A 20,697-nucleotide genomic window follows, 5' to 3' on the forward strand; every position below is an offset into this window, starting at 1 on the left:
AAAATAAAAAAAAAAATAAAAAATAAAACATTAAACGGCTGCAAAGCAATAAGGCCAAGATTTGGCAAAAGAACGCAAAAGCGTTAAAAATTTTATTAAAAGGGAAATAGCCCTATCTCTGATACCATGTTAAAGTAAGAGAGAGAGAGAGAATCTTGGGTAAATTTCCCTTGAATTGAATATTGAGTGTGCACATATATTTATACAAGTAGAGGAGTGTGAGGTTTGTTCTCCCAAGCAATGTGGGACTAAAACCCACTACAATACACTATTATCAACAAAATTTAAACCCTGCGTACGTTTGAAATCTGCGTATATCCAAGAAACGTCGCAATTTGTCCACGACGACGTAAGGTGTTGAACTTTATTTCGAGAGAGCGAGACAACATTCACCCACCGTATTTTTACGAAAGACGCGGCGGATGTCTGATCGATCGATAGCCTGTTCGAAAAAATTGTCATCACTAAACAGGTAATAAAGATGGAGAAAACATGCATTTAGTTGAACCTTCTTAAGGTTATATTTATATTTAGACGGAAATGATTTTTTTTTTTTTTTTGTGTGTGTGTAGATATCGCACAGAAATGAATAAATAGTCTCTTCCATTTTCTAATTTATATTTAGACGGAAATGATTTTTTTTTTTTTTTTTGTGTGTGTGTAGATATCGCACAGAAATGAATAAATAGTCTCTTCCATTTTCTTATGCATTCTCATTGAATGCACGCGGTATTCGTGGCTCTTACAGAGAGATGAAGAGAAACGAGAGTGATCGGCTGGCTGACTTTTGAGCTAAGTATGAGTAAATGCTCTTCGCTGTCTTGGCCTTCCGTGATCAGCGTCCCTCTCTATAAATCTCAGCAGAACCCAGAGACGCTTGTCTCTTGCTCCGCTTCGCTTTTACACGAGTTATATCTATACAACTTCATACAGGCTCATATCGATCTCTTCCTCTGTTTCAGCCTCGACCTCGATTTTCTTTCGAGTTTCTATGGGGAGGCCACCTTGTTGTGAGAAATTTGGAGTGAAGAAAGGGCCATGGACGCCGGAGGAGGACATCATACTCGTCTCCTACATCCAAGAGCATGGACCTGCCAACTGGAGGTCTGTGCCGACTAACACCGGTCAGTGATCACTTGCTCATAATTTGTCTTTGTAATTAGAACAATTAAGGATCCGAAATAGCCATTCGGGTCTTTTTTTTTATAAATTGTTTCTTCCTAGTTCTATATGGCTGTAGTTGTGTAAAAAGAGCTAGCTAGAGCCAAAAGGCCCTTTTGGAATTTGGTTTATTATTATTATTATTATTAAGAAATGTTAGTAAATTTGATGTTGTGACTTGTACCTGATTGTAATCAATTCTTGGCTGCGAAGTGAGGTTAAGTTTCTGATTTTCTTTTGACAGGGTTGCTGAGATGCAGTAAGAGCTGCAGGCTGAGATGGACAAACTACCTAAGGCCAGGGATCAAGAGAGGCAACTTCAGTGTTCAGGAGGAGAAGCTAATTATCCATCTCCAAGCTCTCTTGGGAAATAGGTAAAACCCAACCTTAAATTTCTTGATGAAAAGACCTTTCTTAATTGCAGCTAGACTCCAAGTATTATCACCCAATTGCGGACAGACCCCCTCCCCCTAAATACTATTGTTGCAGATAGACCCCTTGAGGGAGTTTATTTTTACTCTTTCACCCTCAGGAGGTCTATTTGTCAAAAAAAAGAAAAAAAGAAAAGAAAATGTTTTCTCTTTCTCTTGGGGGTAAAAGAGTGAGAAAAATTTCACTCGGGGTTTATTTTCAACACTAGAATAACAGAGAGTCTATCCAAAATTAATCGGCACTAGAATTAGAAGTTCTTACTTAGAATTTAATTAAGTGAATTTTTAGGAGGTCCTGGCCTGCATATTCAAATTTGGGTGCCTTTGTATCAGCTAGAAATTCTAATTGGCCCCAGTAGGTGGTCATATAATTCTTGTAACTAGCTAGTTGAAAAGATTATGAAACTACCACTTCGCCTATCTACTAAATAGCCAGTGATGCAGAGTGTATTCTCAGCTGATTTGCGAATACGTACAACGAATTTCTTGGACTATCGGCTCTTTACTCGACTAATTTCCATCATAATTGTCAAAGGAACCTATGCTTCGATACTATATAAAAATGTTCCGCACCAAAACTCCAAAGTTATGATGTGGCCAAGGGTTACAGTTTTAAAGTCTAATGATGATATCATTAACTCACTGGCTACAAATAATTAATTGGTTTGAACTTATGCATTGATGCTAATGTGATCAAAAACTGCAGATGGGCAACAATTGCATCTTATCTCCCAGAGAGAACAGACAATGACATCAAGAACTTCTGGAACACTCACCTCAAGAAAAAGCTACAGAAAGTTAACAACAACAATAATACAATATCAAACAATATTCACCAGCCAATCCCTAAAGGGCAATGGGAGAGAAGATTGCAGACTGATATCAACTTAGCCAAACAAGCTCTCAATGAAGCCTTACGCATCAACAACCCAACTGACACAATCACAAGCCCAACAAGCACTAGCCCTTCTTCTTCTTCTTCTTCTTATCCAACCTATGCTTCGAGCACGGAGAACATTTCAAGACTTCTTGAGGGATGGATGAGCTCAAGAAAGCCTACAAATTCTTTGGAGGTGTCGGAGACTGAAAGCAAGGATACTAGCTCGGGAGGCCAAGAGCCGTTGTCTTTGATTGAGACTTGGTTCTTTGATGATGGCTTAGGGGGAGAGAATAACGAAGGATTATTTGATTTGTCAGTGGATAATGTTGCTTGTGGGATGTTTTAGATTGAAATCACATAAGAGGGAGTTTGGTTTCTCTTTTGATCCTTGTTTGTTTTTGTGCAGGTTGTGTAACGGAGGTAGTGAGTGCTGTTATGCCTGACAGAAAAGAAGTGTAAATTAAGAAGTTTTATCTTAGTTTGAGAATGTCAGTAAATGTTTCTAGTTGATTTAAATGATATTTTTCTTTTGTTGGAGTTCACCGGTTGTTCCCGGTTGTTATTTTTTCCTTATATCCAGATTTTGATCATCATGTGATTTTGTGGGAGGTTAATAAATAACAGTCAGATTAAATCGTCATGAAACCAGAAATGTAGGCGCTAATAAAACAGTCCAATGATAAATCCTATAGTGCAAGGTGTATCTGCAAATTAATAACCTATAGAAAGTAACTTCTACACAAATCTATTACAAATCCCTTTTTAAAAAATGATCATATAAAAGTAAAAAAAAAAGTCTAATCACAATGAAACAAACAACTATGTAACTAGATCAACGGTAAGTTTGGTCTTCTGACCTCAACGAAGTCTACAATTATGTAACTAATTAAATGTTGGGAGGAGACACACTAGGACCACAAAGAGATATGCTAGAGAAGGATCTGAGAATGAGGGTAAATTGAACGAGATAAGACTGAACGTTGGAGGCATCGAAGGGGTTGAAGAAGTCGCATTTTCTACAAAGCAATTGGTACATGAAGAGAATGCCGAAGAGCATAAGAATGTGGCCAACTGCAATAACGAAACTCTTAGGATGAAGCTTTGGGAGATCCTGGCTACTTAAACATGCCAGAAACTCACAAGAGAATATGGAGCGCAGGGAGAACAAAGAAAATTCAAACATAAGCAAGGGCGGGCGACATATAAAAAAAGATAAAGCTGTCAGAATAAAGCCGGTCTTGCAAGCTGCTGAGGACCAAAAATTGGAATTAGATACTAAGCACACCAGGATGTTTCGAAAAAGCAAAGCAACCAGAGCCAACAAAAACTCTGATACTAATTGTGGCTGATTCAGAAAATCCCAGTAAAATCCTGAGGAGATCAGTCACTAGATCTTTAGCGCGAAAGGGAGCTCCACATGTTTTTGGCTTTGGTGAAGTAGAAGGGAAAGCAGGAAGCTTATCGTCCTTCTGACGGTCAGTACTCTAACAGGTCTAAGGGCAGAGTAACGAGAAGACTGTGTGTCTTCAGAGACATGCATTGGTTTTACAGATAAGAAGTCATTAACAAGCAAACTGCTGCAGTTGTCATTTTTGTGCATCATATCCTGGTCTATGTAACTTGAGAATATTGATCATGCAATTAAAATTTGCAGAAAATCCTAATCAACTTCCGTAAGCAGCAAATTTATGAGACCTTGATCAAGGCATGAGCTCAGAGAACCGAGTCCTGCCTGACCTCTGTCTTAGCCTAGACAAGACTTGATAGATCATTTATTCTTGTGCTATTTTATTTGGAAAAGCAATGTTAGACACCTAAAAGTTCATGGGATTAATTGTGAGGAAGAAATCATGTGCCCTCCGTTTTTTTTGCCTTAGAATTATACCAAGACGAGATTACGGTCCTACTATTTTGTGCAAAAACAAAAAAGAAAGAACATAAGATGGGAGTTTCTTAATCCTATAATTTATATATGTTGATCCTCTCATTTCCATTTTTTGTTTATATTTTATGGATAACTGCGATATCTAAAGTAAGAAAAGAACAAGTACAATTTATGGATATCTAACTATTACTTATTTAAGAAAAGCCCTTTTTTGGTATTCTACCCATATGTTAGTCATGCTCCGAGAAAATCTCAATCATATCCCAAAAATGGTATGCATAACTTCCAATAAATTACAACGTAGGAAAGACCAGTAGATCATATCACATGGCAAAATATCGCCCCTCCCCCATAGGGGAGTCTGAGTTCGATTCCCACGTGCGTCAAAGGCGCAACAATTTTGATTGTTAGTGTTAACTTAGTTGAGGGGAAATTTTGGGGGAAAAATTACAATCTAATTCATAACTATGCCCAATATGAAATAATTAACAAAACATCCACTATTTCATAACTACCTCTAATTTTTTATAATTACATACACTTTCTAATTTTATCATTTCTACACTTTCTAATTTTATGAAATACCTCTAATTTTTTATAATTACATACACTTTCTAATTTTATCATTTCTACACTTTCTAATTTTATCCTTTCTCTTGCACTTGAACTTTCTTTCGTAACTATAGTTTATACACATAGCAAAGTTGATTAGTAAGATGTTAACAATTTTTTTCTACACAAATATGTACTATATCATGCACGCATTGCATGCATCGAGACTAACTGAGTGTCTGATAGACTTAGAATTTCCCTGTAGTGAACAGTTAAACTTTATATCATGGACTACAAATCCAAATTTGACCCCCATATCGCACCCCAAAAAATATGATGATCCAAATTAGCGGAAAAAGTCATATGAAGGCGGCGTTTTACGAGAGAACCGTATAGGAAGTAAGAAGAACAAACATATGTTCCAGAACTAATCTTATATTTAACCCATAAATAGCTAAAACATCAATATACACTAACAAAATTAATTGGCATTGGGATTCCTTCCTTATTCATTTCTTTTTATCTCTCTCATCTCTTATAGAGTGTTCGTGGGCATTCTGTAGAAAACCCGTAAAATTAAATATAACATCTCCTCCTTAATTGCTAATACGATTTCCTATGAGGCTATGAGAGCGCCTACGAATTTTCAACAGGGAGATGCCGATTTTTTCGCAGAACACGAAGACAGACCAAGAAACCGACGCGCACCGATATTTTTGGGCGCTCCCGTGGCGGACTCGGTCGCACGCAGCTCTTCAAATGAGACGACCCATGGATGACTCTTTCAGAAAGGGAAACTTCAAGAAAATAAAACAAAGCAAACATTGACGAATCAACGAGAGGGTGAAAGATCGAATCATTCCCTCGGTCTCGCCGTAGCTCCTCCCTCTAATTTCCCCCAGAAGCTAAATCTAGGGTTTTCTCCCTTCTCTCTATGAACTAGACCAGTGGTCTGCTAAAAAGCTGGTAAAGATATTTCAACTCTCAAATCCTTGGATCTCCCAGTATCAAATTTTAGCTGATTTCTGAAAATTTTACGCGCTCTAGTGGAACTTTCGATTTTTTTAAGTGGGTTTATTGTCGAGCGATGCTTCAGTTGGTTTCTCTAGCTCGCACCAGTATTTTTAGTTCTTTAAGGTGCTGCATATAGGAATTTTCTTTCCTTACGTTATTCATTATCGTCTGATGAGTCATATATTGTGAGTTAAATCAATTCTTAGTAACCCAGCTTCATTCTTGTTAAAAAGGCATCAATCTTTGGAGGAGAAGCATTGATCTTGTCTCTCTCTATCGGTTAAATGTATGTTAGATTCACTTGGTTTCAAGTGGATTTGGTATGGCTAAGGCAAAAGGTTGGGGCCTAGTTTCATTTTGAAAGGGGGTCAGATAGGGAGATTGGATAAGAATGTGTAATCCAATCCACATTCAATTTCATACCGTATTGTAGATATGATAAGAGTAATAAATTGTCCCAACATTTTTTGAATATATATACCCAAAGACAACCTATTGGACATCTGAATGTGCAATATGTCAGAACGGTAATGTTGTAGAGATGGAGCTCAGAAGCAGTTATGGAAGCAGACAGATTGGTGGTCGACCGCGTTCGTGCACAGAAAGCACTGTGCGTCTGGATTGGTGGCGGTCGACCGCTACGGTCGACCGCAGAAGTTGCTGTTTTGTGGCGGTCGACCGCGGCGGTCGACCGCAGAAGTCTCTGGATTCTTGCGGGCGGTCGACCGTGGCAGTCGACCGTGATGGATCGTGGTCGACCGCCGTAGCGGTTTTGGGCTGGGTCTGTTTTCCAGACCCGTTTCGTTTGAGTTTTCTATAAATACCCAAACTCGATTCTAGGGTTTGTAAGCAAGGGGGTTTTGAGCAGATTGAGAGGGTTTTCTTTAGACTTCTATTCTAGGAGCAATTGGTGAGATCAAGAGTTGATTTGTTAAGGGTTTATGAGAGATTTGTAACCCTAGTTGTATCCCCTTGATTTTTAATAGTGAAAACTCCCCCCTCCTTGCCCCATAGACGTAGGCATCTTGCCGAACCACGTTAAATATTGGTGTTTGATTGTTTGTATTATTTTTGGTTGTGTGGTTTATCTCTCTCGGCTATTTGGTTGGATCTCGGCATAGGGGTTTCTCTCTGATACCAAGTGGTATCAGAGCTCCGGGCAACGCTTGGACTTTTTGGAGGTGTAGATCAGTTGGGAAGTTCATCTAGAGCTTCGATTGGTGATAAAGATGAGATCTTTGTGGTAAAATTTCTATTTTTTTCAAGTTGGATCTATTTCTTGTTTGTTCCGCAATTGTTTGGGTGCCTTGAGATATATGGTCGAAAAAGATAAAAGTGGGGAGGGTTCTTCTAGTTTGAAGACCGTCCAAAGTTTAAATGTTTATTCTATGAAGATAGATGTGGAGAAGTTCGATGGCATAAATAATTTTGGACTTTGAAGATGCGAAGTCATGGATGCGCTAAATGCGCAAAATTTGGAAGATACGTTGGAGTTGGACGGAAAATCGGCCGACATTGATAAGAAGGTTTGGAAGAAAATGAATAGAACGACGTGTGGTGTGATTAGGTCTTGTCTTACCCAAGATCTAAAATATGATGTGATGAATAAAACTTCGGCAAAGAAGATTTGGGAGGTCCTAGAGGGCAAATATTTGACGAAGATCGTCGAAAATCGTTTGCATTTGAAGATGAGGCTTTATCGCTTCCAATTGAAGAAGGGGACATCCATTAGTGATCACATGAACCACTACACGAAGCTACTTGCAGATTTGACGAACGTAGATGTCATTGTTGAAGACGAGGACAATGCATTGTTGTTATTGAGTTCCTTGCCCGACGAGGAATATGAGACCTTCCTCCTCACTCTTATTAATGGGAAGGCATCTCTTTCGTATAGTGAGGTCACCGCGGTCCTTGTGAACTATCAACTTCGAAAGAAGGACAAGGAGACTTTCATTGAGCCAGTTACAGGGGCATTGGTTGCAAGAGGTAGAAGTCCAAACCGTGGTAGGAGGTCACAGTCTAGAGGGGGGCTGTTTTGGGTGTGCAAGTTGATATCTTCATTGTTGAATCTATTACACGTTTATCGATTACAGATTCAAAGTAAAATTAGTCTATTTATAAGACTTTTTTACACAATAAAAATAAGAAAAATACAACTCTCGTCAAACAGCACAGAGATCGCTTATCGGTCTTCTGTTTGTGTGGGATCTTGGCCTGTGACGGGGACGTTGATATTCGTGGACCACCAAACGATCAGATCAGATCCGAAGCTTCGTCGATTCGCGAAGGAATCAAGAAGTCGAAGCGCTTATCTCGGCAACAGCGAGATAATTGCTCTTCTTAAGATTATCGCAACGGGATAATCTTAAGAGGAATCGAGAGGGGACTTTGGTTGTGGCCCTAACTATAGGAAGGTTTGACTAGGTAGACAGTGAGAGTGAGAGTACAAATCATAGTGGGGGTTTAGTATTTATCACTTTGTTCGTAATGATCGGGTTATCTCTAAGAAAATTACATATAGCATTCTTCTGGGAACTTTATCCGTGAACCACCAAACGATCAGATCAGATCCGAAGCTTTGTCGATTCGCGAAGGAATCAAGAAGTCGAAGCGCTTATCTCGGCAACAGCGAGATAATTGCTCTTCTTAAGATTATCGCAACGGGATAATCTTAAGGAACGGACCCGGGAAATGTAGATCTGATGAATCTTTCTCTCCTGTGCTAAAGAACTCGATCAATCTTCTTCTTTCTTCTGAAGTTCGTGTACTTTTAATCTTCAATCCGGCAGGGTTTCGCCAACTCTCTAAAAATCCAGATCCCAAAAAATGAAGGCCCTGTGGTTGTATTTAAAGGCTCCGGAGGAATCTAGACGGTTAAAACTGCACAATTAGCGAAAAAACCACTTTTTAGGGTTACGGATACCCTCGGGCGTCTTGGCAAGGCGAGGCCGAGACACCCGAGGGTGTCTCGGCCAAACCGAGACACCTTGGGGTGTCTCAGTTAGGCCGAGACATCTCAGGGTGTCTTAGCTTAAGCTGAGACTACCGTTTTACGCTCTGTTTTTGCATTCACCGTATTTTCCTCTTCCGAACTTGGATTTAAGTGATTCAGGATGCGTTGGAAAGCCGACGAGGAGATCTATAGGCTCCCATGATTGAATCATATATGGAATAACTGAGAAACGGGGGTGTTCCGCCTTTCGTAAATGACGCGAGGCTCCCGATCAACTTTCGTTTCCGTTATTCCGAAGTTTCGTTGCTTCGTCTGACCCGTCGACTCACTTTATGTGTATGTCGTTGTCAAACAAGCTCTTGTAACTCAAATACTGACGTTCATCGTCTTTTCTTTGTCTCGAGCCGCGTGCGGGGACCTATAGGCAAATTTTAACGCCTACAGTGACATCCTACAGTTGGTAGGAATCAGTGTGCTTTTTGTAGAGAAGATGCACATTGGAAAGCCGAATGCCCAAAATTACAAGCCGGGAAGAATAAGAGGAAAGCTATTCAAGCTTCAGAGGTGAATGTTGCCAAGGCTAGTGGTGACGTTTCAGATTCAGATTCTTTTCAGAGGTGAATGTTGCCAAGGCTAGTGGTGACGTTTCAGATTCAGATTCTTCGGGCTATTCGTGCCCAGCTCTTCCGTCAGTTGGTGTTGCCTAGTGGTGACGTTTCAGATTCAGATTCTTCGGGCTATTCGTGCCCAGCTCTTCCGTCAGTTGGTGTTGCCAACTCCACCGAGTGTATGTTGGATTTGGGTGTTACTTATCACATATGCCTTAGGAGGGATAGGTTCTCCACCTTTCAGGAGTTGGAAAGAGGGGATGCTGTACTTATGGGTAATGATCACAGATGCCCTATTGGTGGTATTGATACCGTTCATATTCGGACGAGTGACGGGATGATTCGGGAGTTGGTTGATGTGAGGTTCGTTCCTCAACTGAGGAAGAACATCATTTCACTTGGGATTTTGGAGGTAGCAGGCTATAGGGTGACCTTGGCGGATTCTCGCTTGAAGGTCACATCGGGGTCCATGATTGTGATGAAGGGCGTCAGGAGGAGTAACTTATATTATCTGCTTGGGAGCACGGTGATTGATAGAGCACTGACGACTTTTTTGGTTAGACTATGGTATTGTTTGGTTCTGCGGTATATTATTGGTTATACCGTGCATAGATTGGTGAGGAGTGCTATGACCTGCAGATTGAAGTCCTGTGAGCACATTGGGCTGAGCGAGGAGACCGAGGTGGAGTTCAACACTTTTATCCATCGATCGAGTGGTCTTATTAGAGGTGTTCAGTCAGGCATTAAGGGGCCTTTCATGGAGGCATCATTGGGAGGTAATCGGTATTTTGTTTTCTATGTTGGGGATTGTACTAGGTATTTATGGGTTACAACCAAGTCCCGTTGGTCTGAAGCCCTAGTAGTCCGTAACAGTTGGAGGAGGTGTATGGGCAGAAAGGCTACCCGTCGTACTAGTTATAGTAGAGGTTCTTTCGTGCATTGGTGCCGAGCTCATGACAGTTGGAGACACTTTAGAGGAGAGGAAACAGTGGGACGACGAGGTGAGATGGCAGATTCTGTGGGTCGTTTTTTTCTGGAGGAGGATCGGCGTTGGTTGTCGAGCAGTGGATTTGATATTCGGGCTATGATAGGTTTGGACCATTTTATGAGGTTGCCGACTGCTGCGTCAGATATTGTTAGATCTGGTGGAGCTGTTTCAGATTTTGGTTAGCGTCGGATATTGGCTTACCCAGCACGTGGCCACATCGTGGATGTGAGATTGGATCCGATTGTGCATTTGGGATTCAGAGGCTTTTTTGGCTATCAGTTGAGGGCTTCTGAGTTTGGTCTAAGCAGGTATGTCACTTTGGACTCTCGACAGATAGAGAGTATTGATCAGATCAGTGGGATATCGTAGCGGGTGGAGGTTGATGCTACTCCACATTGGGTGGAGCTTACTCCACATACTCCAGGTCATTTTGTATTAATTGAGATTCGGGCTGAGGTGACACAGTTTGGGGATCAGATTGTTTAGGATGCGGATGACGAGTTGGTAGATCTGTGTGCAGCTGGTGGATATAGCTTGGATATGGCCATTGGTTCACCTCAGGTAGAGGTGTTTGGATCATTTCAGTATGGGGCCGTTGGTGATGCTATCAGTCGTACATTGGGTGTTGGTATTGGTGAAGAGTTGATGACTCTTCTTTTGGATTGAGGACCTTTGGAGGTCATTGGGTGAACTACGTGAAGGCTTGATTCTTTGGAGAGGATACGTAGGCAGTCAGTTTTGATGCAGCCGATTTGGTGAGTAGACACAATTGTTTTGGGGTGAGTGTTCGCACTCCCGTTTGGGTCTCGACGTGTTGTGGATGGGGTCCGTTGTCATGAGTCCGTTGTCATGGCGTACTGGATGCAACAAGCGAGGCATTGGTTTGGTTAGTGTCGGCTCAGTTTGGTAGAATCTTCGCCGACCACGACGGTCGACCGTAGAAGTTTCTGGACCTTGGAGCCGTCCTGGGATGGATCGCGGTCGACCGCCACGGTCGACCGCCGTAGCAGTTTTGGGCTGGGTCTGTTTTCCAGACCCGTTTCGTTTGGGTTTTCTATAAATACCCAAACTCGATTCTAGGGTTTGTAAGCAAGGGGGTTTTGAGCAGATTGAGAGGGTTTTCTTTGGGCTTCTATTCTAGGAGCAATTGGTGAGATCAAGAGTTGATTTGTTGAGGGTTTATGAGAGATTTGTAACCCTAGTTGTATCCCCTTGATTTTTAATAGTGAAAACTCCCCCCTTCTTGCCCCGTGGACGTAGGCATCTCGCCGAACCACGTTAAATATTGGTGTTTGATTGTTTGTGTTATTTTTGGTTGTGTGATTTATCTCTCTCGGCTATTTGGTTGGATCTCGGTATAGGGGTTTCATAGGGGTTTCTCCCCAACAAATGTATTTTTAGTGTTACATTTTGTAAGATTTCTATTGACAGTAATTATAATTTTCCTTTCTCGTTGCTGTAGGAAGGGGTCATACTTGAATGTTGAGCTAACTTTTTCTCCCAGTAAATTTTTATATCTAATAGATATCTCACGAAATTGTTTTTTATTTTATTTTATCAAACTTATATATATTGAGCTTATCCAATTTATAATTTTTGTATCAGCTACAAGAAAATCAATACTGATACTATAGTAGATATATCTTCTTCGAAATCATCTGTTTACGCCTCCAGTCAAAACTCTGAAAGAAATGGCTAGTTTTGAGCCACGTGAATTTCCGTTACAAAATATCCTTCATAGTTAATAAACCTTTTCAGTCACAGAAATTTTTTTCCTACTGAAGTGGTGCGACGTATGTAAGCTACTGAAAAAATGTCTTTTTGTTATTTTTTACCAAGGAAAAAGGCAGCACTTAATCTGGTCTAGGTCAAAGTTGCTTGTTGTGGCAATAAATAAGTCGTTTTGATCGGTTACATTAGTTGCGTAAAACTCAATTTCATTTTCACCTAAATTATATTGAATGATACCCGTTCCATTATGATACGATGTACTCATTATGTTAATTCCCTGAGCTCGTGAATTTGGTTTGTGAGCTAATTCCCTTATTTAATACTTATTCTTAAAGTCTATTGGTTATAGTTTCCTTTTTACCTGACCTGAAGACTTTCATCCGTTTTTAAAGAATGCTCTTATTAGTTTGTTTTTTCCAAGTTCTTCTCCAATGACACGGTTTAAGGTATGTGAATATTTAAAGGAAATTATCATCTTCAAGTTCTTATTATTGTAATTTACATGATCCCTACCATTGCGTATCATGTAACACGTAATATGCTTTCCTTGTATTTATTTTTTATATGTGGTTCCGTTTTACTTGCTCATATAGCTCAATAATAGTTGTCTTTCAGTCTTAATGCCATATGTGAAATTTCTTTGCTGCTGGTTTGCTGGTTTGTTCTTCTGGATAATGAATTGATATCGACTTTCTTTTTTTTTTCTTTTAAATTTACTTCAATTTTATTACCTCTCTCTAGATTTCTCTGCCTGCCTTTCAGAATGCAGCACTTCAAAGTCATGATATATGTTGTTTAGATATGTATAATTGGGTTTTCTTTATCACTTTTGATTCAAACTAGTATAGTGCACGTGCTTTGCACTAGAGCATATCAGTTTTGCTTTATGTTTATAAATTTTTTTTGTTGGCTGCAAAATAATGAAATGACTTATATAGCAATATAAAATCTGAATAGTTATAATTTCATTTAAATGAATAAATTGTACGATAAAACTGTGTATAAAAAGAACTACATGGTTAATTATTATAGTTTGGATAATTGTTATCTTATTCATAATTTATTAAAATAATTATAATATATTAAATAATTTCTTCTCTTGTAAATATAATAATATTATACATAGCATAATTATAATACTACTAGTAACTACATTTTAATTTCATAATTAGTTTATTACACTATTAGTAAATAATTTACTAAATTGTATAGTTATTAAATTATAGTGTAATTTATTAATTTAAAAAATACTATTAATACTATTACAATTACAATAAATATAAATTATTTTCATACTATTATCATATTTTTAAAAGGCTAATAAGATGAAAGGTAACAGGTAGTCACCTATAAGAGATGAAATCCAAAGGCATAAGGCATAAGCCTAATGAATTTTTTTATTATTTATTTTTCTAGAATTTTTAAATATTATGTGAAGATAAATTACGAATAAATTTTAAATTTCTATTAAATAATATAATTAAATAATAAAATAATAGTGTGACCAAAGGTTTTGAAAAAGTGAGGTAATGCGTAATTAATAAGAGTTTATATATAATTAGTGAATGATTAATTACAACTAATGACCTATTTGAGAATTATCAATCTTAAAAGGGCAAAAATAGAAATCAAAAGTTTTGACAAGGCCGTCCTCTTTTATATGTAGTAATTTAAAAGATACTATTAAAATTATTACACTATTAATACTATTACAATTACAATAAATAATAATTTATTTTTCATACTATTGTCATACTTTGAAATAGGCTAATAAGATGAATGGTAACAGGTAGCCCCCCATAAGAGGTAAAATCCAAAGGCATAAGGCATAAGCCTAATGTTTTTTTATTTTTTCTAGAATTTTTAAATATTATGTGAAGATGAATTACGGATAAATTTTGAATTTCTATTAAATAACATAATTAAATAATAAAATAATAGTGTGACCAATGGTTTTAAAAAAGTGAGGAAATGCGTAATTAATAAGAGGTTATATATAATTAGTGAATGATTAATTACAACTAATAACATATTTGAGAATTATCAAACTAAAAAGGGCAAAAATGGAAGTCAAAAGTTTTGACAAGACTATCCTCTTTTATATATAGTATAGATTTGTGTGTTCTTTTGACATTGATATTTGTTAGGTTGTTAGGTATTCTCAGTTTATGTATGGTCTTTTAGTTAAATTTATATATTTTCTCTTGCTTTGTTAAATCGTATATGTTTTTTCCAAACACTAAAAAGGAGAGTTCATTATACTGAATGCATATGATTCTTTTTCAGGTTGCTATGGTACTAAGAGGCAATCTGGGTGATACCAGAACTCAGACTTCTTTGACTATAGTTATCATCTTTGGTTTGTGTGGCTTCTTCTATAGCACTGGAGATCACCAAGCAGACTGATTGCACTGTCTTATCCAACCTTAATTTTGAGACCCATCATGGAGGAGCAGGAGTTTCTGATGATCTTAGAGGTTCAACAGTTGAAACTTTCAAACCATGTGATGATCAATACGTTGATCACACTCCTTGCCAAGATAAAAAACGGGCAATGAAACTTCCTAGGAATGACATGATTTATAGAGAGAGGCATTGCCCCCCTGAGGAAAAAAAGCTACATTGTCTTATTCCGGCACCGAAGGGTTATGTAACCCCATATCCATGGCCAAAAAGCCGTGACTATGTTCCCTATGTAAATGTTCCATATAAGAGCTTGACAGTCGAGAAGGCTATTCAGAATTGGGTTCAATATGAGGGCCATGTGTTTAGGTTCCCTGGTGGAGGAACTCAGTTTCCTCAAGGTGCTGAAGCATACATTGATCAGCTTTCTACTGTTATCCCGATTGCTAATGGGACTGTCAGAACGGCATTGGACACAGGCTGCGGGGTATATATCTTTCATCCCTTTCTCATTTTACATGAGAAGTCATTACTATGTTATGTTGTTTCTTTAATGGCTTACCTTCACATTTTCAGTCTTCTATTTTCATACTTACCTAATCGCACTTGATGCTTTAGGTTGCAAGCTTGGGCGCTTACTTACTGAGTAGGAATGTTTTGACTATGTCATTTGCACCTAGGGACTCACATGAGGCACAAGTGCAGTTTGCTCTGGAAAGGGGTGTGCCTGCTGTCATTGGTGTTTTTGGCACAATAAAGCTTCCATACCCGTCAAGAGCATTCGATATGGCTCACTGTTCAAGGTGTTTGATTCCATGGTCAGCAAATGGTGAGGATTAAATTCACAATTCTTGTTCTGCGGCTCAGGAAATTCATATGTAATTTTATAATTCTTCTTAAATTATGTCAGAAATAGGGATATCTCATTTTTTGTTGCTGGGATCTTGTTTGCAGATGGAATGTACATGATGGAAGTGGATCGTGTTCTCAGGCCTGGCGGGTATTGGGTGCTTTCAGGCCCACCGATCAACTGGAGAAATAACTATCAGGCATGGCAACGAACTAAGGAGGATCTTGAGAATGAACAGAGGAAGATTGAGGAAATTGCTGAGCTTCTTTGCTGGGAAAAGATTTCTGAGAAGGGTGAAATTGCCATCTGGAGAAAGAGAATAAATGCTGATGCTTGCCCCGCGAGGCAAGATGAGCAGAGTGTTAATATCTGTGGATCAAACAATGCTGATGATGTCTGGTAACCACTAAGAAACTCCACCAACCCACACATACCGTTGTTGTTTTGATATGTTGGAGCAAATTTTAAATAATCTAGTGCTTCACTTTTTACGTTTTTTAAAAAAATATTTTTCATATTAATGCATTTCTAACAGAGTAATTTTTTAATATGCTGCTGTTCCAGATGAGAATTGCTGCGTTTTGAGCAACATAAGGCACCTTGATAAAATCTGAAGATGAAAATAAGTTAGATTAATGATGCGGGGGGACAATACTATATCTGCAAATCCATGATGTATTTCACATCATCCGAAATCCTTTTGTACTGAGGACACTTCATATCTGTATTTGGTTTCATTAGTTTTAAACATTTGGTTCGTTCATTTTTTCATTTTAATATTAAGTTTCTAGTTTTATGTGTCCCATAAGCTTCCTTTTTACCAGTTTATGGCCTATTGGAAATAATCTTTTTTATTTATTAAGGAAAATGCATTCTCAGATGTAGTATATGACAGTTTTAGTCATGAAAGAAGTTTCAGCGTAATAGTGGACTGTCATATATAGTAGATGTAACTGATGCTTATTCATGTAACATCATATATCGACTGTATCGTGGAATAGGTGTTCAGTTTATTTGTTATGCTGTAATCTCAGTTGCATACTTTTTGTGAGTTCAGGTACAAGAAGATGGAAGTATGCATAAATCGTTTCCCTGAGGTCAATAGCCCAGATGAGATCTCTGGAGGCAAATTGAAGCCTTTCCCTGATAGGCTGAATGATATCCCCCCAAGAATAGCTAGCAGTTCTGTGCCGGGGATCTCAACTGTTTCTTACGAGGAAGATAATAAATTGTGGAGGAAGCATGTCACAGCTTATAAGAAAATAAATAAGTACCTCGACAATGGAAGGTACCGCAACATAATGGATATGAATGCAGGTTTGGGTAGCTTTGCTGCAGCACTTGAATCTTCCAAATTATGGGTTATGAATGTTGTGCCAACAATTGCTGAAAAATCCACTCTGGGTGTCATATATGAGCGCGGATTGATTGGCATATATCATGACTGGTATTCAGTTTGTTATTTTTGTTTTTCAGTATTCTTTTGTTTTCTTCCAGCAATTTCTTCTGATCATACTGTTTTTGTTTTCACTATTTGGACAACCTTTTATTATCTATATCTATTCGATAAATGTCAGTGGTCCCAGCAATTACTTTGATATTTACATCATTATTCTACTACAAAACTCTGGAAAATTGTTCTGTCAAGTAGAGTATTTTGCCCTCTCTTGTTTCAAGTTAAATACTTGTTATATTTTCTGTTTGCGTAATGGCTCTTTGGACTTAAATAGTATTCATTATGTTTGTGGGATTAAGATTGCTGTGTTCGTTTAATGTGTATTTATTCATGGTATTGGGACTAAGATTACTGTGTTCACTTAAAATTTTGCTGGAAGATTAACTAAATGCGTATATTTTTTGCTTCTGTTTAATTCAGGTGTGAAGCTTTCTCTACTTATCCAAGGACATACGACCTTGTACATGCCAATGGTGTCTTCACACTGTACAAAGACAAGTAAGTTTCTGCTGATATGCTGCTTTGGATTACGCATTATATAAGTTTCTGCTGATATGCTGCTTTGGATTACGCATTATATCTCAAGCTTGCAATCTAGATAGATGATGATGTTAGGCTTCATCACTTATTATGAATTTATTTATAGTTTATTTGGAACTTAAACAGGTGCAAAATGGAAGACATTCTCCTAGAAATGGACCGGATTTTGCGTCCAGAAGGTTCAGTTATAATTCGCGATAATGTCGATGTCCTGATGAAGGTTAAGAGGATGGTTAATGGATTGAGGTGGAACTCAAAATTAATAGATCACGAGGATGGTCCTCTTGTTCCAGAGAAGATATTGGTTGTTGTGAAACAGTATTGGGTTGGCGGAAGTCAGGAATCAGCTATTTGATGGATCAGCTGAGATCTTCTTGTTTGCAGAGAATATTTCAGAGACCGAGCAGTCAATTCTTTCAGCAGAGTTTACCCCTGGGAAACGAATGACCTTCCTTTCTTTCCTTTTGGCCACACTTCAGTATGCAGCCTGCGATAGTGGAGCAAATGCACATGTAATCTGTAACGGATACCTTATTACATATGTTAGCTCATCGAGAAAGTTTCACTCCGTCGAAATTGATAGGGCATCATGTAAAATGCTGAATTTTTTTTTTATCAAGTTTCTACGTTTCTTTTTCTTTTTCATTGATTCATCAAGAAGATGCAAAATGAATGGGTCTAAATACCAAGTCGATTAATTTAACCGCACTTTTAAGTGTTTAGACCAATATCCAATGATCGGATCAAAACTTACGTCTCCTAAAATGTCGATCCAAGTAGAGTATTATTTTTGTAGATATTGCACATGATGTTTTTTTTTATGACTTTGGTGAAGTAGATGTATATTATATGAAAAGCCATGATCCGACATCAAAAGCCAAACCTGCCTCTCCTTCTCTGTGGCGTTGTGTGTATACACTCGTCAAAACCCCCCCCTGCCTCTCCTTCTCTGTGGCGTTGTGTGTATACACTCGTATTTGTATGTGTTTACAAAATATTTACCGTTCTCTGTTTGTTGCACGTGTTGTGTGCGCTTGTGCTTGATCCTATCCATCCTCTCTGCTTCTATTTCCTTGCTCCGGCAATTGACACCTTTGACTACCTAGTTTGGTTGCTAAACAGAAATGGCTCACACACAACCAAATCTTTCTTGCTATCAAAAGCTGAGAGAAGCCCCCACCTTAATAACTCTTCACCTCCTATTATGAAACAAATTTATCACAAGATCTAGAGCAATAGTTATGTAATCCCGAGGATTAAACGTTTCTTATGGAGAGTTGTTTCCGATTCACTAGCAGTCAATGCTTTACGAGCCCGTGTATTAGCTATAATCAACAAGTGGCTAGAGAACGAGGTGAATTCTATTCATTCGGCCCTAATTCTTAATGTAGCGTGGGGTATACGGAAAGCACGCTGTGCTCGCATTTTTGAAGGGAAAAGCTCATCGCCCCATTCGATCATTGCTCAAGCCAAGGCTTTAATTAGGGCTGTCCATCTGGGCTGGCCTAGCCTGGAAAACCAGGTCCGGGCCGGTCCGTTTTTTATTTTTTATTTTTTATTTTTTATTTTTTATCTCTATAAAATTTTAATTATACATAAAAAATACACAAAATTTTAATAAAAAAATAACAATATTATTAATCACTGAAAATTACATAAATTATAAATACAAAAAATTATAAAAATAAAAGATGATAAAAATAACTTCTTTATTAATAATTAATAAATTATTTATAAGTATAAATTTATTTCGGAATTCGTCGCATCACAATAGATGAGTACATCCCAACAATGTTGACACCTACTCACCTATATCACTATCATGTGTAACTATTTTCAAAATAATTCATTACAAAATTTCAGCTAAGAAATAAAAAATACAATTTGATGAATATTGTTTAATCTTTATATCTATCTGCTAGTCCTAACTCTTCAAATTTATCTTCAATTCCACCCAACCGATCGATGCCTTGCGTTCTTTCTCGTACCTCCACCAACCTTGAAAGCACATTACCGCCTGTACAGTATAAGAATCTAACAATGTTCTGTGATCGTCGATCAAACGTCCTGCTGTGCTGAAGACGGATTCCGAAGTTACCGTCGAAGCATGCACTGTTAGTAAGTCACGAACCAAGGTGGAAAGTATAGGATATGAAACTGATCCATATACTCACGACCATTGCAAAATATCTAAATTATTATTTTGACATTTAACTAAAGAAGCAGATAAATATTCATCTATTTTAGAAACCTCCAATGCTGATCAAAGTCCAGATCCATCAGTTAGCTCAGCTACCATTGTATACCTATCAAAACTTACACTTTTACCTCGACTTGAGCTCGAAGAAGCCGAAGCTGTAGACTGTTGTGCAGCTACACCATGTTTAGCTGCATACTCATCATATAAGGTTTGAAAATGATTTCTAATAGCATTATGATGAGAAGTAGCAGTAAGGATGGATTAATCATCTAAGTCTATAACTTGATTACCATACAGTGAATTTAACAAACTTCGAAGGCTAATATCCTTCAAACACGGATCAATAAGAACCCCCAAACCAAAAATTGTAAGAATATGTCTAAATACTTATTAAATCTGCTTTCCATTTGAAAAATTATATCTCCAAAAGTTTTATCATACGATATTTACCAATTTTTTTTGAATATTTAAAATTTGTAAAGCAGCTAAAGTAATGGTTGGATAATAACAGCCATATAATAACGTAAAGCAGCTAAAGTAATGGTTGGATAATAACAGCCATATAATAACATTGTAGCATCATAAAAAACTTGTAACATCTCTTTTAAATTACTTATAATTGTAGCATCATAAAAAACTTGTAACATCTCTTTTAAATTACTTATAATTATCCATTCATCTTCAGTTATTCTATATGTGATACCAGAGCTAGAACTAGAAAAATAATAAGCAATAAAATCATTATAATTTTTTTATATTCTATTGCTACACTTAACATCGCATTGTTTGCGTCGAAAATTAATGTATTCATTGTGGTATTCATTACAACTTCGGTCGTTACAATGAAAACAAAAAGATAATCTTTTTATAAGATCTTTACACAATGAAAACAAAAGTTACAACTCTCGTCAAAACAAACGCAGAGATCATTTATCGGTCTTCTGCTTGCGTGGGATCTTTGCCTGTGCCGGGGTTTATCCGTGGACCACCTTAGATCTGGATCCGGTTGATGAAAAATTTGCCAGAGCTTCGTCTTTACCGA

At 37.7% G+C, this 20,697-nt stretch overlaps 1 protein-coding gene and 1 pseudogene across 2 annotated transcripts; both read left to right on the forward strand.

Moving 5' to 3' along the window:
• LOC109833875 (transcription factor MYB30-like) lies at window positions 687-3,014 on the forward strand. 2 transcript variants are annotated; one of them, XM_020401721.1, is made up of 4 exons: window positions 687-796; window positions 963-1,124; window positions 1,406-1,535; window positions 2,299-3,014. In XM_020401721.1, exons 2-4 carry the CDS (start codon window positions 992-994, stop codon window positions 2,816-2,818), a joined length of 783 nt encoding a protein of 260 aa, XP_020257310.1. In that variant the 5' UTR covers window positions 687-796; window positions 963-991; the 3' UTR covers window positions 2,819-3,014. The 2 variants fall into 2 exon arrangements, with proteins under 2 accessions (XP_020257310.1, XP_020257309.1); XM_020401720.1 differs by having other exon boundaries at window positions 784-802.
• On the forward strand, window positions 5,529-18,100 carry LOC109833874 (annotated as a pseudogene).

The sequence above is a fragment of the Asparagus officinalis genome, chromosome 3 (genome assembly GCF_001876935.1).
Source record: "Asparagus officinalis chromosome 3, Aspof.V1, whole genome shotgun sequence".
In the NCBI taxonomy this organism is placed as follows: Eukaryota; Viridiplantae; Streptophyta; class Magnoliopsida; order Asparagales; family Asparagaceae; genus Asparagus; species Asparagus officinalis.

Coding starts and splice junctions, on each gene's coding strand:
- LOC109833875 (XM_020401720.1), top strand. Junction 1,125..1,405: donor GTCTGTGCCGACTAACACCG/GTCAGTGATCAC, acceptor TTCTTTTGACAG/GGTTGCTGAGATGCAGTAAG. Junction 1,536..2,298: donor CAAGCTCTCTTGGGAAATAG/GTAAAACCCAAC, acceptor CAAAAACTGCAG/ATGGGCAACAATTGCATCTT.